Source organism: Lycorma delicatula, chromosome 9 (assembly GCF_047948215.1).
Source record: "Lycorma delicatula isolate Av1 chromosome 9, ASM4794821v1, whole genome shotgun sequence".
Taxonomy (NCBI): domain Eukaryota; kingdom Metazoa; phylum Arthropoda; class Insecta; order Hemiptera; family Fulgoridae; genus Lycorma; species Lycorma delicatula.
The window spans coordinates 86,934,013-86,951,522 of NC_134463.1; the positions used below are offsets into that span (position 1 = coordinate 86,934,013).

The 17,510-nt window shown below is 30.8% G+C and overlaps 1 protein-coding gene across 2 annotated transcripts in view; it reads right to left on the bottom strand.

Moving 5' to 3' along the window:
• Epg5 (ectopic P-granules autophagy protein 5) overlaps nt 1–17,510 on the bottom strand; it is a 239,997-nt gene that overhangs the window by 186,380 nt on the left and 36,107 nt on the right. For both annotated transcript variants that reach the window (XM_075375997.1, XM_075375996.1), the window contains exons 8-12: nt 14,211–14,440; nt 10,376–10,578; nt 8,865–8,999; nt 4,991–5,148; nt 2,328–2,469 (exon numbers count right to left, since the gene is read on the bottom strand). In XM_075375997.1, the coding sequence (XP_075232112.1) occupies nt 2,328–2,469; nt 4,991–5,148; nt 8,865–8,999; nt 10,376–10,578; nt 14,211–14,440 (868 nt within the window). The remainder of the gene's footprint in view (nt 1–2,327; nt 2,470–4,990; nt 5,149–8,864; nt 9,000–10,375; nt 10,579–14,210; nt 14,441–17,510) is intronic.

The following is a 17,510-nucleotide window of genomic DNA, read 5'->3' on the forward strand; positions in this document are numbered from 1 at the left end:
CAGTTCCCACCACAAAATTTAGAATACTATTATTATACTTGCATAACTATAAGATGACATGATGTAAAAATCATTCTGCCAGATTTATAGAGTTGTTATGACTTACTAACAGGGCAATGAACACATTAAATCATGAAATTCATAATCGGTCATCATTTTTTATATCTTTTTAATCCTGTTATTGTGATCAACACTCAATATTACATTCTAAGAAAAAATAATAAGTAAGTATTTTTGCTAAAAATCATAACAATAAATTAATGGAAGGGATTAAATACAAATAAGTTAAATGTATAAATTTGTTTGGAATGCTCACTACTTGATTTACATAAGCACCGGGACAGACAAAGTAGAATGAGAGAATGTGGAACACACTGATGATGAAAGAAAAAAGTAAGGGGAGACTGCAAATTGTTTAGAACAAAGTGTGCATTTTTAATTGATACAGGGAAACCTCTGCATAACATAACCTCTTAAAAATGGAAACCTCCTCAAAACGAATGGTTTCCCAAGTCACAATTTATTTTAAAAGAATCTCTTTGGCATGACAAATCCATAAAATAGAGATGGAAAAAAACACGGATTATACTTTTATCTCATATGTTAAATTTATCCCATAAGACCTAAAGGAAATAAAAAACAAATAGCCTGTTATAAAATGAAGTGATTAAAAGACAGATCGTATACAAATTATGATTTGTAAAATAATAAATGCAGTAGATAACTAATTGTTATTTAATGTAAGATATGCAAACACATTTATGGTTCCAACTTCCGGCCTATAAGCCTATGATGTGGTAGTGGGCAATAGTTTATGTAAACAATTCATGTGCTGTATTTTGTCAATAAGTTAATAGTTTCTTAGAATTCTGATTGTTCGATATCTGTTTAGTCTAAATATATCACTGATTAGTTTTTAAAATTTTTGAAAATTATTTTATTTTAGAATCAGTGTTAATTCATGGTGTGTTTTAAGCTAAGTGCATTTCTAATTTGTTAAGGGCAACTTTCAATTGAAATAAAACTAACTTTAAGACAGAAATAATTGTTTTATATTTGCAAATGAAAACAGCTCATACTACTACTCTGGAAAGTCGAAATTTATACAGTAAACACTATAATAAGTATTCTCTAAAAATAATCTATTTCAGTTTTACAATTTTTAAAGAACTAGCAAATAATATAGTTTATTTACAGTAAGTAAGTTTCTAGAATATTCCAAACGTATATCATTGTCTAACTTCATTATATATTCGTATAATTCATTCCACAGGACCTCATTATACGAGGAAAATCAGCTCATGTTTTAATAAAACTCTACAAGACAGGAAACTCTTCAAAACAGATTTCTTAATCGGCCCGATCAGATTCCATTTTAGGAAGGTTTTACTTTTAATGTATATGACACTTCATTAGTCTCCAAATATCAAATGCATTATTTTTGAATTGGCAGTTGCATCTGTTATTTTAAAAATACCTAAAATTTGTTCCATGAATCCGCAACCCAGGAGATACAATTAATTAATTAGTACACAAAGGTAGAACGTTGGCCAGGGTTATTACTGAGGAATCATTCAGTAAAACTGGTTTGGCTATTTCTCAAACTACCAACTCTTGCACTGGAAATGCACTTAACTACTTGAGCCACAATACACAAACAATGTGATAACCTAAGAATGAAAGGAAGTATGGAATATGAAAAGGAGGGGGTTACAAGTCCATGCAATGTGATGGAAATAGGGCTACATGTTATTCAAATCGAACTGCCAGCAAAGAGGAAGGAACAAACGTATCAGTGGATCAATCTTATACACAATGATATAAAATTGTTGATCTCAGAAAAGGCCCTGAATAGGAGAAAGAAAGAAAAAGTAAATTCCCTACAGCAAACCCCCTGAAAAAATTCATACAGTTAAAAAGAAGAGAAAAATTGGGTAGAGGGAATAAGACAATCACAAGGAATGACTAGTAGGCAAAGACTGTACGCAAAGATAAATACAAACATAAGTAGTACTCGTTTATCTACACAAATTTATGGCATATGATGGCAAGAAGGAAGCAGGCCGAATTATAATTCATCTAGCAAACCCTTGCTAGAGGGGTACAGAAAAACCAAACATTAGATGAACTGGCCAAAGTGAAAACGTTATAGAAATCAGAAGATTTACAAAAATGTAGTGAACAGTAAAAAGTATGGAAATGTATGATGAAAGTAAATTTACAAAAGACAACCTACAAGACAAAATATTAGAAAAATAAAATGCTAATGCAGTTACCAATTAAAACAACAAAAATACATAAAATTATAAATAAATAGTACAATTTACCTGTTTAACACTTTCTGTAATAACAGCAGAACCACTGGAATTTGTTGTTTCAGATGCATACATTGCAGCTGCCCTAGCTACTAACAGGCCTACTCGACAATGCATTGACCATGGCAAAAACAGTTCTTGTGTATCACCACTACTGTAATAATAAATAAGAGAAATTAATAAAACTACTCTATATAGTAAAATTTAATAGAGATTAAATTATATTATTATGGGTTACCTGTAACAGTACTCACTGTCTACTGACTGTAGGCAGTAATTTCTTATTACTGAATTCACACAACTTCATTATATAATTATGATATTATAAAGTTATGTTTGAAACCACAGTAGTATTAGAGAGGAAGTGGATTACTAATTGAAGGTAATGAAGGAAGCAGGTAGAAAAGAAAAGCATAATTATTTTTATCATTTTAGTAATGTATTAAACAAAAAAAAGTGTATGTGTGTGTTGTGTGAGAGAGTGTGTGTGTGTATATATATATATATATATATACATAGTCTATATTACAGTTAGTACTATTCCAAGATATATTGCAACTTAAAACTGACTTAAATTTCAAAGTTTGCATGTAAGTAAATGAAAAATCTATGATAAATAAAGCACCTGAATTTGTATTCACTTCAAAAGTCAAATTTATTGCTATCTAACTAGATAACAGGAACTGTTCTACAAGAATCATTTCTCTGTAATAAAAATAAAAAAAACAAAGAAAGACAAGCAATATTACTGAGAGGAGTGAGCTTTAGAATTTTTCACACTGCTATCAATTTAGAATTAGAGCATATTGATAAAATAATAACCACACAACTTGTGCTTTCCATAATTACTTAATGTCAACTGTATGTAAAGCCTACACTCCTCCTGATTCTCTAGGTTCTGAGGACATAGAAAATGACACAGTCCATCCTGGTTTAACATCAGATTCCAATATGTCCCCTTTACAAAGGTCTCATATCGCTGGAGATATACCATTTCATGCTAAACAAGTACGACAACAGTTCATGGACTACTGCGCCAATGAAGGACAAGTGTTGTGGCAACAAAGCTTTGTTCACTAAAAAACTAAAAATCCATGTATTGAAGTTTTGTATAAATAATTAAAAATAAAAACAAATAAAGGAAATGTGTGTTTGTATTATAAAACAGTAGATAAAACTTACCTCTCTAGCATTCAAGTTGGATGAAGAACTTATCAAAGTTTCTTGATCTCCCAAAAAGTCAAACAAGTGGTAGTACTACAGTGAAGGCTCATCTATACCAACGGCAGAGTAACAAGATGCTTCAACTTTTTTCTTTTCTCTTCTACAATTAGTCCTGAAGGTATTTATCTTCTTAACAACTGCTTTCTTATCGGCATTTTTATCAATTAATCTAATATTTACATAAGATATCACATGCTGCATCCTTCTTTGCCCTATCATGAACCTCTGATGATTTAATTTACCAAAGATACAGCCGATTTTGGTATGCATGAATAAACTCTTCCAGTAATTCTCCGCTGACCTTCTTCAGATCGCTACACATGATAACAATTGTAGAACTCACTTACAACTGACGTTTGTTTATACAAGCTGGCACATCCTTGGTACACATGTTCCATCTCACTTATGCAAGCATAGCTTCTCCAAGCTTGTTTCGATTCAAATTCAATCCATCATCAAGCAGCTTGTACAATTAAAATGCTTGCACAAAATTATCCTCTTTTTTTTTGTTTTTTGTTTTCTGTAGCAGGAGGAAAGAGCTCTGCCAGCTGCTGCCGGTCTGCTCTGACAGCAAGTGTGGGGTTCTCGCCCGATAAAAAATCTCCCCCTCAGGTCGCGCAGGGGCCAGACTGGGTGATTCCCTGCGCAATCACACAGGCGCTCTTATTGTCGCCTTGGCAATAGCCCAGGCAGCATCCCTGAGGGGCCATTGACAGACGACGACCCCAGAGAGGCCCTGCTGCCCACCGCCCAACCCCTGCGGCTGGCTGTCCACAGCCATCTGACAACAGCTATTCCGCCTCGGATTATGACTACCTTCTTCCGGCTTGCCTTCTTCGTTGTTCTGCTACTTAGATCTAACGTAGTCACTATTCTACTCCAGGAAACACTGTCTCTTAACATTATGCTGATTCAGGTCCTGTTCATTCTATATAAATAGTCTTGAAAGCATTCATGTTCTGAGAGTAACTGGGTGAATTCATGACTCATGAATGATGTTCCCATGCTTCTTCTTCACCCAGCTCCTCACATCACAAAATTATCCTACAGATGCTAAAGCCTACTTATACAAGAAGATTGATCGTGCACGCTTGTCAAGTTTGCAGTTATGTGTGTAACCATCTTAAGGAAGAAAGAATGAAAGGTAAATAAAATATTGATAGTGGAGGAAGGAAGACCGACCCGCAAAGGAACTGTCCAAGTTCAAAGTAAATCATGGTTTTTTACCACCACGCACAGAATTAAAATTTATAACAATAATGCAATAATAAACAAAGAAGCAGAAATAAACAAATGATTGTGAATAATTATTTTCTCTATTCCTAGAATACTACAACAATTACAAAATTTTTCTTGGCAGTTAATTGTAACTGTTAGGTCCAGGTTATATACTTTATATTTTGTGTACTGTAAAACTGTAATAATAAAAACTACATTTGAAAATAACTTACCAAAATCCCCAATTAAGATGCGATAATAGATATCTTGCTAAACTATTTTCAGATGAGTTTAGAGGATAATATAATAACCAATCAGCTAGTACTGTTAAATCTTTTTCATTCGGACGCCAAGCAAAAACTGGTAACTCTTTCATTAAATACAAACTTAACTGAAAAAGAACAAAATAATTTTAAACATAAAATAAGTACCAGTACTTGAAACAGATGAGAAAATCACAAACCACTGAGATATGTGTAATCTTGTACTCTCTAGTATAACTTTGTCTTTTATAAAGCCTTTATTATTTTTTATAGTTTTTCTAATGAATACAATCTTCATTTAAAACTCATAATTTTGAGTTTTATCTAATTCCATAAAAGCATAGACCTAAAGACAATTTATAGTTTTAAACAGTTTATGGTTTTAAAGAAAGATGAGTTTCTCATAAAGTGAAATAGAGTAAAAGCAGAAACTCTTCTTTCTGTAATAGAATGAAAACTGTATAGAATTAATAGGCCCGTTTATTTCTGGAACGGTTTTTACATTCTAATAAAAACAATAATACAAAAATGCTTTAACCTAAGAAACACTGTTAACAGCATAGAATTTAGAGAAACTATTGCTTTATAATTAAAGATATGCACAGCAAACAAAAAATAATTAAAGTGAAACTCATTTCTGACGCCAATCATTTTAAGTAAAGATATCCTGTTTTTAACAAAACATTTTGCTTATCCTGCCAAAAGCTCATATGAACAAACATTTCTTACCTCTAACAAAATCATTTCTTACAATACTATTCTCAACCCAACAGAGGTAATTGATACTTTTCAACATCTCATCAAGAAATGTTGAAAAGTTTTTCATTTCCATAGCAGAAAAGTAGACTACACCTCTGTGAAGGTACAAATTATTAAATGTTTGGAAACTGTAACGGGAGTAATTCTTTGCATACAACAAATATATACCCTTGCCAAAGTATATGCGGCACACTTGGAAATCATAATGTTTTTGCTCTTGAAAATGTTTTTGTTTTTGCTCTTGCTGCTTTTTGAATAGTTAATGTTTCCAACATTAACTATTCAGTTAGTAAAACAGATGTCAATAATCAACATTGGCAGGGATGCATGACATACAGTGTAATGTTTATTTGTATATGATAAAAGTAATATTGGCAATTGTTTTGAATCAAGGCAAATAAGTATAAAAAAATTTAATCGTTATTACATGACTTCCAAACTTGGTAAACATAATTTGCAAATATGATTGTAATAAGTGCAGGTATTTATAAAATAAAAATGTTCATAAAATTTCACATAACTCAAAATAAATTAAAACACAAGAGGCAAATTTAAAAATAAATGTAGAAATAATACATTTAAGTCATCCATATAGATTCATTTCCTTATCTAGGCAAACCCAATATCTTTAAAATTTAAAAAATAATAAATGTTCATATATATATATATATATATATATATATATGTGTGTGTGTGAGTTAAATAATAATTTAACATATATATATATATATATATATATATATATATATATATATATATATATATGTTAAATAATTTAACAGATAAATATAACAACTAGTTAAAGAAGCAGAACAGTCCTAAATTTGAACAGATTGGATATCATTCAAAAAAACATGTAATTTTATTAGTTCAAACACAAGTTATGCTAGCTATAAAAAAATGATCATGAGAAAAAATAATTACATTTGCAGATCTGTGAATACTTCACTGAATTGCATGGATTAGCAAATCGGCTTTTATTTAATTTCGCAACTTGATGGTAATGATTTTTTTTATTCTATCCCCTGCACAGCAAAAAAAAAAAAAAAATGCTAACCAAGGATTCCAATTTTGCAGGAAATCACATTATATTAATTATCTGATTAAATTTTTTTATTATAAAATGAAATTCTAAGTTAGACAACACATTTTAGGATCTATTATTTTTCCTTCATTGTTTTTTATGGATATCATAATTCAAAGAAAACAATATTTAGGATTTAGCATCATTAAACCTGTCATGGGCTTGCAGAGGAGTTTAGAGGTAAGAATTTTTTCCCCACTTAGACAGTTTTACTTAATTATATAAAGCTTTGTAAAACTATATGCACATAAACTAATAAAAACCAGATGTTAATATTGCTATAAGTTCTTGAACCTTTTCCACTGTAGGTATACATGGCTTAAACTTTTTAATTTTGGTTATGTTGATATATGTACGATTCATCAGTACACAGAATCAACATAATCTAACCAAACATCACTTCACTCATTAACCTAATTTAATGTTAAATATACAATTTATAACTACTATACAACTTATAAATATAATAATTATTAATGGTACTTAAAAACAGCACAGTAAATTCAGTAATTACTGCTTACAGTTGAGCTTTTTTTTCCTCTACTCCTCTGGGTCAGTCCAACTAGTAAGTATAACGCCACCCAGAGGAGTGGCGTTATACTCAAACAAGCCTCCCCACCTACCAACTGTATGTCCAGCATAGCAGGTCGGCTCGCCAGTCAGCTCTATTGAGTTTTCTCTTTTGTGCCCATCTTGATGACATGTCCAGACATTTCTGCCTAACACAGTGTCGGGTCTTTTCTCATTTATTGACCTATCTAGTCTCCTGGAGTCCCCAGTAGATCACTGGAACTGACAAACCTACGCATGTCAGTCCTTAAGACTTGGGCTATCCACCTGACCCTATGCTAAAATCCCTGATGATGTTCCTCCTGGTCCTTGATTCAGATCATTTCTGTTGTAAATTCCTCAACACGCCTCGAATGTTCTTCTTTTGTGAACGTATATTCTACTAGATTCTCAGGTATTCACTTGCTAATTCCAGCTCTACTTCTCTGGATGTTCCACCTATGGCATCTAAAGGCTGTTTGTTCAACAGAATCATCTTCCTCACAGAACATGCACAAGGATGTTTCTCTTCTTCCGATTTTGTTCAGATAATTTTCAAAATTACCATGCCCAGCCATTATTTGTGTGATGTAATAATTAACTTCACCAAATTTCTGCCTGTTCCATGCCTCCAAATTTGGGATAAGCTCCTTTGTCCATCGGGCCACCCCCTCACTCTCTTTCTCTCCATCTATTCTTTCAATTTGTCATCAGTCTTTCTCTAGCCTCCTGCCTGCTCACACCGTTTGCTATCTCTCTCATCTCCTCTGCCCTGTACCTCCATAAGTGAGGCCAATATGCACACCTCATAAGAGACTGTGCAGTAAGCGGACACTACATCCAGAAGAGCTCTATGATGTATCCTATTCATCTGACTCAAATTTCTCTTTGTTCGATGCTTACAGTTGAGCTGTTACTTTAATACCTGACTTCTATAGAAAAAGGTTTACACCATACAGTTATATAGTGGAAAATATCCATTTTGTTTAATCACTTGCAGGTGATTTTTATATTCAATGAACATTTTTTTCATTAAGCAAGCCGACAGATTTTTTAAATTAAAAATTAATTCATGGATCTGACAGCCTTACATTGTATTACAATAAATTTAAAAATATAAGATTAGAATAATTGCATATATATAAATTCATAGTAAATATTTTAAATTACCGTAATCAACTGGTTAACAGAAATCACAGGAAATAGTGAATAATGAAAATAATATGCTCTAATATGTGCACAGTTTAGCTATTATTAGAAAATTGTGAAATAATGGCAAGATTACTTCTATTACACATGAAGTCAAAAAACACCTGATTTTTACATTTCACAATTACCATATTTCCCCTTTAATAAATTTTTTTTTTTATTCTCTTGAGAAACATTACACAATATTTTTACTATATTTTTAAGATTAACCATAAAACCAGAAAATTAAAGCCTAATACTTACATTTCCACACTGTGAAGTTTTAAATTTATCAACAATAACAGAGATAAGCATAGGATACTTATTGGTTAAATTAGTAAGCATTATTCGAGCAGACTTTGAACAAGTATCTCTAGTTCCTTCATTCAGAAAACCAATCTATAATAAAATAACATTATTTTCAATCGATATCAAACATGTTACAATTTTATACAATACAAATAATTAATCCATGAAATATAAAACGGATAAATTCAAGACTTAACAGCAAGTGAAATATTTGTGTTCTGAAGTAACTGGAAGAGTAAACAGTGTAAAATAATCTAAATGCATATAGATAAAATTGAAAGCTGTCACTCGATGAATTAGTAATTTGAATCTCCCAAACCCTAAACCAACAAACCTTTATACCGGTTAGTATGTTACTTTTAAATATTTAAAATCCTAAGGCCATCATAATAAACTGAAAAAATAAAACACCTTGCATTAACAAACGGAAAACATTGTAAAAACATTTGTGCTCAAATATATCAGCTAACTTTAAGTATTAGCAGCTGATAGGAAATTCTATGGCAAATATAAGCTTCCAGACAAAATTAAAGCTTAAATTAGAAAATAAATACTTCAACAATTTCATGCTTATCAACCAAATCATTTAGATACCATCCTATTCCTTCCAATATAATATTTTCATTGGCGGGGTAAAAAATAGGTCATTCCATTTGAAAAATTGTTTAACCTTGAAATAAGGTCAAGGTCAAATCAAAGGTCACTATGAGGTGTCCCCCTCCAAACTGAGTAACTTTTGTTTAGGTAATTCTTTTTTGTACCGTGTAGTTTACGAGAAAATTTCCTGGAGCGATTAAAATGAAACACCTGTACACAAAATTCATAAATAACAAAATTAAGGTGGTATAATATTGGAAAAAATCTCGAACTGGTATCTTGGCTATACTTACTTTAAATTCTCAAATATACCTAAATTTGAAAACATAAAATTTAATTATACTTGATCTGTGATCAAATGGACATTTATTATATTAAAATTTTTTTTTAAATTTATTAACTGATCATTTTGTACAATAAGTATTATTATTGTTACAGGATCTGTAACAATCCATAAATTATAATTAAATCAAGAATACTTTTTTTATTTTTAATTTGATTTAGAAAATTGTAAGTTTAGACTTGTAATGGTCAAGGACTGAAAAGACAACTCTCAAACAGTGAGTTTTGTTTTATTACTCCATTTAATCGTTTATTTAAAAATAATAATATCAGTTATTGGGAATATTAAAATAATATAATTAACATCATAAAAGTTTTAAACCTCTTTTAAGGAGAAATAAAATTCTAATGCCCTATGCACAAAATTCCCAAAATTTATAAGTACATATTTACAAAAGAATATGAGTGATGAGTAATATTAAATTAAATATGCTAACATGGAAAATAAAGACTACCAAAGAAGGTGGTAGTAAATAGATACAAATTATTAACTTCTAACATAATAGCTATATAAGGAAAATACATACCTGAAGCAAATGCAATGTGGCTGCTTGTATAAATGGCCAATCATGTTGTGATCTTCCAAGTGCCATATTAGTAATAGTTGTCAATAAGTAATATACTTCTGCATCAAATAATTCACTTAATAAATCCAATAATCGCTCTTGTGATTGTGATTTTTGTTGCGACTGCTGCGGTAACTGAGACTCATCAATGTTATCATCATTATCTGTAACAGATTTTCAATAAATATAATCAAAGAACTATGTCTCTGTTCCATAAAATAAAAATCCTTTTAGATTAAAATACTCTCCACTCGAATTAAAAATGCTAGATTAAATATGCTCCACTCAGGGACCCATTTACACAAACTAAAAGATTCATTATCATCTATTACTGGGCATCACTCGACTGATGCTGAAAAAATAAATAAGTTTGTGGTATGAATTAAACATTACTTTAAGTAGTGAACAATTTAATTCAGGCTTCTGTATTTCAGGTATGAAAATTGGTCAGGGACAAAACAATGGTAACCAAGAAAACCTGGATGATGATCCAGTTTAAATAAACTCTAACCATCACAGCTCTATACCCAAATCCTACTTACTTGTTTCAACTTTAGTACTACATTCCACCGTCTGCACTTAACTGCCACAATAAGAAAATTAAAAAATTAAAAGAAATAGACTGTGTTTATTTTTGGAAAGTATGAACAAATTTGCTGCATTTTATGATTTTCAACAGCCATTGTAGTTTAACAAATTAAGTTCCCAAATGTTATTTCAACGCTATTAAACAAAAATGAAATATATTGCACGTTAATCCAGTATAATTATTACACAATTTCAACCAAAATAAGCACACAACAAAAAAACAAAACACTTTTTAAATTTGAATAAACCCCTTGCTGAGTGGAGGCAATTTATGTAAGCATTGTTTTTCGACAGAAGGAATGGAATTATTAGTTTCTTTAAATTATTTACCTACATGTTTTTTATAGTTGTTACATATGTAAAACATCTGAGACACAAAAGACAATAATTAGGGTAGCTTTCTACATAATAAAAGGCTCAATATACAGCCAGTTCTGTGATAAGCTGTCACTACTTATAAAGTAGTGACTTATAACCTTAAAATAAGGTCAGATAACCTTATTTAGCTCAACTACAACCGTTTTTGGTTCTCCCCAAGTATTACATCACCTACATTTCCACTATCCCGCAATATTCTGTGGCAGAGTGGTAGTGTCTCAGTCTTTTATGTAGAAGATTCTGGGTTTAAATCCCAATCAGGCTTGGCATTTATCATATGCTTTAGAATTATCTCACATCCAAAAAACTTACAACAATTGTAATTGGATGTTAATAGATAATATGTTAATTCCAAAGGTTAATAGATAAATACCATTGGTTTTGACATGTAGCTGTGCAACAGATGTGCTGGACTCAGCGATGAAGACAGAATGAAATCAATTCACTCTTCACATTTCTTAGTGCGTCAAACTTTGGATGCCTTGGATCCAAACTTATATCTTATTTAGCTTAGCTACAACTGTTTTTAGTTCTCCTCAAGCATAAGATAAGAGCTTTTTCAATAATTTATGCTCCTAATAAGTAAAATAGTTTCATTTCATATATGCATTATGTAGTTGAACTTCCAACTTATTTAACATAATACAACAAACAAATGTTTTATTATATGCACTTGAAAAGAATATCTTTTTAAATAGTATAACATTAGTAATTATAGCTTGAATAATCCAAAAAAATTAAAAGAGATAAATCTCTTGACAAATGACCTGAAGTGTGAAAGATCAACGTATTCATACACCTTTTTTCATGAAGGTCTAACTTATTCAATACTTTTTTTATAATTAAATCCTTTCAATGCAAAAATTGAAAGGCTTGTTCTACATAAATATCACATGTTTTATTATAACTAATTGTAGGTATAAAAAACATTCTAAACATATTAATTTAACTTAACCAAACCTCAAGCAAGTGCTGAAGCTATTCTTCTGATAATAGAATGTTTGATCCACCTCCCAAAATGTTATTGGGGAAAACTAAGATATGCAAATAAAAAAGTGTTATTTATTTTCTTATGAAGTCTCCAGATTTCCCATGCAGCTTTCTGGTTTCGGGGCCTGTAGGCAGCCATGACCTGTGAGTGAGGTGTAGTCAGGCCAAAAGTACCTGAAACTTGTGTTTAATTGAAATCCATCTACCAAAGATCTAGCATTAAAATCGAATAAAAGCTACTTTTATTAGGATTTGAACCTGAGAACTCTAAACTTTGAAATCAGATGATTTACGATGACAAGTTTTTACCTCTAGGCCAACCCAGTGGGTTATAAAAAAAGTGTTTATAACAAAAAAGCAATATTAACAGAACATAATATCAATCTGACTAATGAACAGTAATAAATTTTCACTGATCAATAATGGAGAGTTACAGATAACAGTAAAGTATTAATTTTTTGAAATTAAAAAAATATGATTGGTTTACATTCACAGGTGGGTTACAAAAAAGTAGCCCACCAATACCTACAGTAACATATATTAAGAACTAACATACCTGCACTAATCTTCAGAGTAAATACGGAAAATGGTCTCCACCAACAGCTAAAAACTTGTGTACACGGTTTAACAAATGCAGGTATACCTGCATCAATTCCACCAGGGTAATACTTATAATGCACATCCTGATATTCTCCTTCAGTTCATCAATTGTGTGTGGATTATTTTGATACATTCATCCTTTCAACTTTCCCATAAATTTAAGCCTTTACTCACTCTTCACTCAACACTTGACAGTAAACAGATTATGAATACAAGCATGTGACTTCTCAAATGTGTGACAGGTCACCCCATTCTTCTGCAAAAAGCAGAACTCACAATCTTCTTCTGTCAGCTGCTGAGCAAAGTCATCCAAAATGGATGAGGTAGAAATCTGTGCTGACTATAGTGCCAAAAAATATTGGATCAATAACATGCATGGCAAGCACATCACACCACATACCTATCTTCTGGTCATGTATGGGTACCTTGTGTATTAGGTGTGTTTTTTCTGATAAATCATGATTACGAAACCATGCCTTGTCTGACATGATAAGCATAACGGGTACAATTTCCCATCTGCAAGCATATCCGAAAACCAGCAACAAAAAGTCACACATTTTCCCTTATCATGTTCGTTCCTTCAAATATTGTATAACTGTGATGTGGTACAGTTTCAACTTCAAACTCCTCAGGACATGTCTGCAGATTGTTCTGCTCACCTCGACCTGTTGTGATAAGTTTTCTGGTACACTTTTGAGGACTATGAAGCATCACTTCAGAAAGGCTCCACAAAGTTAAGGAGTGCAGACAGATGGTGCCCTGAAATTTGGTGCTTTTACAACAGATCTTGTTTGGTGCCATTTCTTCACAAATTGCTGAATCCTACATTTAGCTGGGATAGGACAATTAGGAAATGCTTTACAGAATAACTCCTGTGTTTCCTTCAAAGAACCACTTCTTACGTATGACACCTACAATATTCACTTGTTCTGGTATCAAATAAATCACTAACATAAGCACACCGCAACACACCTTACCTTCTTGAACTCAGCAAATAACAGATGGTCGGAACATGGAAGGGAAGGAAGGGAGGATTGATCATGCAACTCACAAGAGGGGAGTTGTTATGAAGAAATATATGTCCCCTTCCTTTGTACCAATTTTCTAAGCCAATGTCCTGTAGGCAGACTTATAAAGTTAATATTCTACTCATTATTATACATTCTGGCAGGGCTACTTTTTCATGGCTCTCCCAGTATATTTTAAATAGAGTACTATTAAAATGAAACATTATACAGACCTGTAACATGCTGACAATCATACTGCAAAAGATAAAAGAATATTTCCCATAACATATTTGAAGATATGTGAGAAAAAGGTAAAACAGCAAGAAATTGCCAAGCAACATGACCAGGGCTGTCATGTAATATACGAACAGCTCGCATAAATAATGCATCATATTCGACATGTAATCTTTCCAACATAGCCAAATCACGATCACATTCACGAATTGTAGCAACACATTCAGTTCTGGAAACAAAAAAGTAGAGAAAATATGCTTACCACATCATAAATACAACAGAAAAAAGCATGCAGTAACTTTAAATTTATAACTTTTCGAAAACACAAAGCTGACTGACTTGATCCTGTTTTTAACTGTTTTATTTTAAATAAATGTTATTTTTTTAAAATAAATTTTACATGCAATGATCATCAGCCATTAATAAAGTCCAGTGGAATACAGTGAAACAGTTATTTAACTTCAATGATATATAGGAACCGATTTATTAAACATGGCTTACACCACTGTTGATTTATTTTCCTACTTCATTAATTTTAATCTAAAAGATGCTGCATCCTAAGACATTCCAAGTGTTAAAGCATCATCAGAAAAGGTGATACAGTTTATCACTTTAATATTTATTTTATGTTGTACCAACCAACTCCCTTCAAATTCAATTGTTGAGAGATGTAGTTTACTGTTACTGTAATATTATTGTACTAAAAAACATTACTAATTTTATTGTACTAAATTACTAATTTTTTTTAATGAGCACGTTGCTGGAAGTTACAATCATTATTTTTTTATTAAAAAAGATCAACTAAAATTACTGGATGTAATAAATGATAATACTCGTACTTCCATTAACACTGATATTTTTAACATTAAATGACAACACAAAAGGAACATTCTCTAAGTTATTTTTTTTTAGTTTTAAATAACAGTTAATTTTTCATAGGACCCAAAAGATGACATGTTACTAGCATATTTACTGATAAATCGGCTAGGAATCGGCAGGGAATATTAGTGCAGATGTAATATTGTTACATGTCTTATAGTATAATTATAGTAAATCTAAAACTAACAATCTTACCACCTGTGAAATTCAAATAGTAATTCTATAACTAACAATGAAAATCAATTCTGTGGCAGAAATTCATGGGTAATTTTTTAAAATTTGTAGCCAGATGTTATGATCTGTTTGCAAGTAAAGTTAGCCAATGATGTAATTTTTTATACAATAATTAATGAATAATTATGATATTCCATAGGGAAATTACATCTGCCATTTTCTGATATTGAAAATAGATAATACTTTCTTAACCACAGAATCACTATCAATGAAGGATACTATTTTTTTATTAAAAAAGATCAACTAAAATTACTGGATGTAATAAATGATAATACTCGTACTTCCATTAACACTGATATTTTTAACATTAAATGACAACACAAAAGGAACATTCTCTAAGTTATTTTTTTTTAGTTTTAAATAACAGTTAATTTTTCATAGGACCCAAAAGATGACATGTTACTAGCATATTTACTGATAAATCGGCTAGGAATCGGCAGGGAATATTAGTGCAGATGTAATATTGTTACATGTCTTATAGTATAATTATAGTAAATCTAAAACTAACAATCTTACCACCTGTGAAATTCAAATAGTAATTCTATAACTAACAATGAAAATCAATTCTGTGGCAGAAATTCATGGGTAATTTTTTTAAATTTGTAGCCAGATGTTATGATCTGTTTGCAAGTAAAGTTAGCCAATGATGTAATTTTTTATACAATAATTAATGAATAATTATGATATTCCATAGGGAAATTACATCTGCCATTTTCTGATATTGAAAATAGATAATACTTTCTTAACCACAGAATCACTATCAATGAAGGATACGTATCATAAAGCTCTAAAAATATACTGATCAACACTAAAGTCATGAAATATCACCCAGTGGGATTGTGTTCTGGATTATGTAGAACTGGATATCCAAAAACCAAATTGAATGGTTCAAAAGTAGAATTATTTTACTGGATAATCTCTGATCCAGTTTTCTCTACATAAACCTAATGTTGCACAAATTAAAACCACTTAATTAAAAACCACTTTTTTTATATCTTAAACCAGATACTTGCCTTGTACAACTATGAAAATTACGAAGAATTAGGAAACATGGTTATTAAAAGTAAAATGTAAATGTCTTAAAATCAATATCAACAATATGGTTAAAGTATTATAAATATAGTAATAGACAAACTTTACAAAAGAATTTTTTTTTAATATTCTTTAGTTTCTTTTTAAACATACAATAAAACAAAGGTTAGCATACAATTCAAGCACGTTTCTGTGAGTTCAATTTATCTGAAGACTAATTATCTCGATCATCATTAGTACAGTTTTATATAATTATTAAACTCCCTTTAATTTTAAAAAAAAGCCTTTTAATATAATAATTACTTTTTGATTTATTCATACCCTCAAGTATAGAAACTGTAACAAGCAATTAATCTTAAGTATAACAACACCTACATGTTTAGGCATTTTAATAAAAAAATATAATGAGATTTGGTGATGAGTCTCTTGTTACTTGCTTAAAAACATTTAGCACTCTCTTAATATTTTCATTACAAAAGAAAGATGGACAGATGAAGCAACAGGGAGGCAAAACTCCTCTAGTTAAAAATAAATTAATAATACTTTTTAAGTGCTAATCCAGTCAACTGTCAAAATTATAAAAATCTTTAAGAATGCAGACCATGTTATTTGACAGAATTAATGTTTACACAGTTGTATAAATACTATCACATCAAACAATACGTGTATATCAATGCTATTGTGTTCATCATCTTTCTAGTATCTTAATTTTCCATCAGAGTCTCTTTCAAATTGTGATCCCTGTTAAGTAGTATGGGAAGTATTGAGACAAGTTAATACATGCACTATATTATTATAGTTTAGTTACACAATGAAAAATATCTTAGTGATAATAGGGTTAGAAGATGCAAAAAAAAATACCTTACATGTAGTTACAGTACTAGCCTTAGATTAGTTTTTATTGGTTTAAAAATTCCTCTTTTTTATTAAAAAAAAACCTGCTCAAAAAGAAGAAAAATGTATTTCTTATTTTTAAACTATATAACTACATATTGTATTCCACTGGAAACTAGAAGGTCTAGTTTCAATGGCTAGTTGCATAGCTTAAGCATAGCTAGTTGCATGCCTAGTGGCATAGTTACATGGCTGGTAACTAGAAAATCTAGTTTCTAGCCATGCAATCACCTTTGCATAATTCCTTTTAATTTTTATCA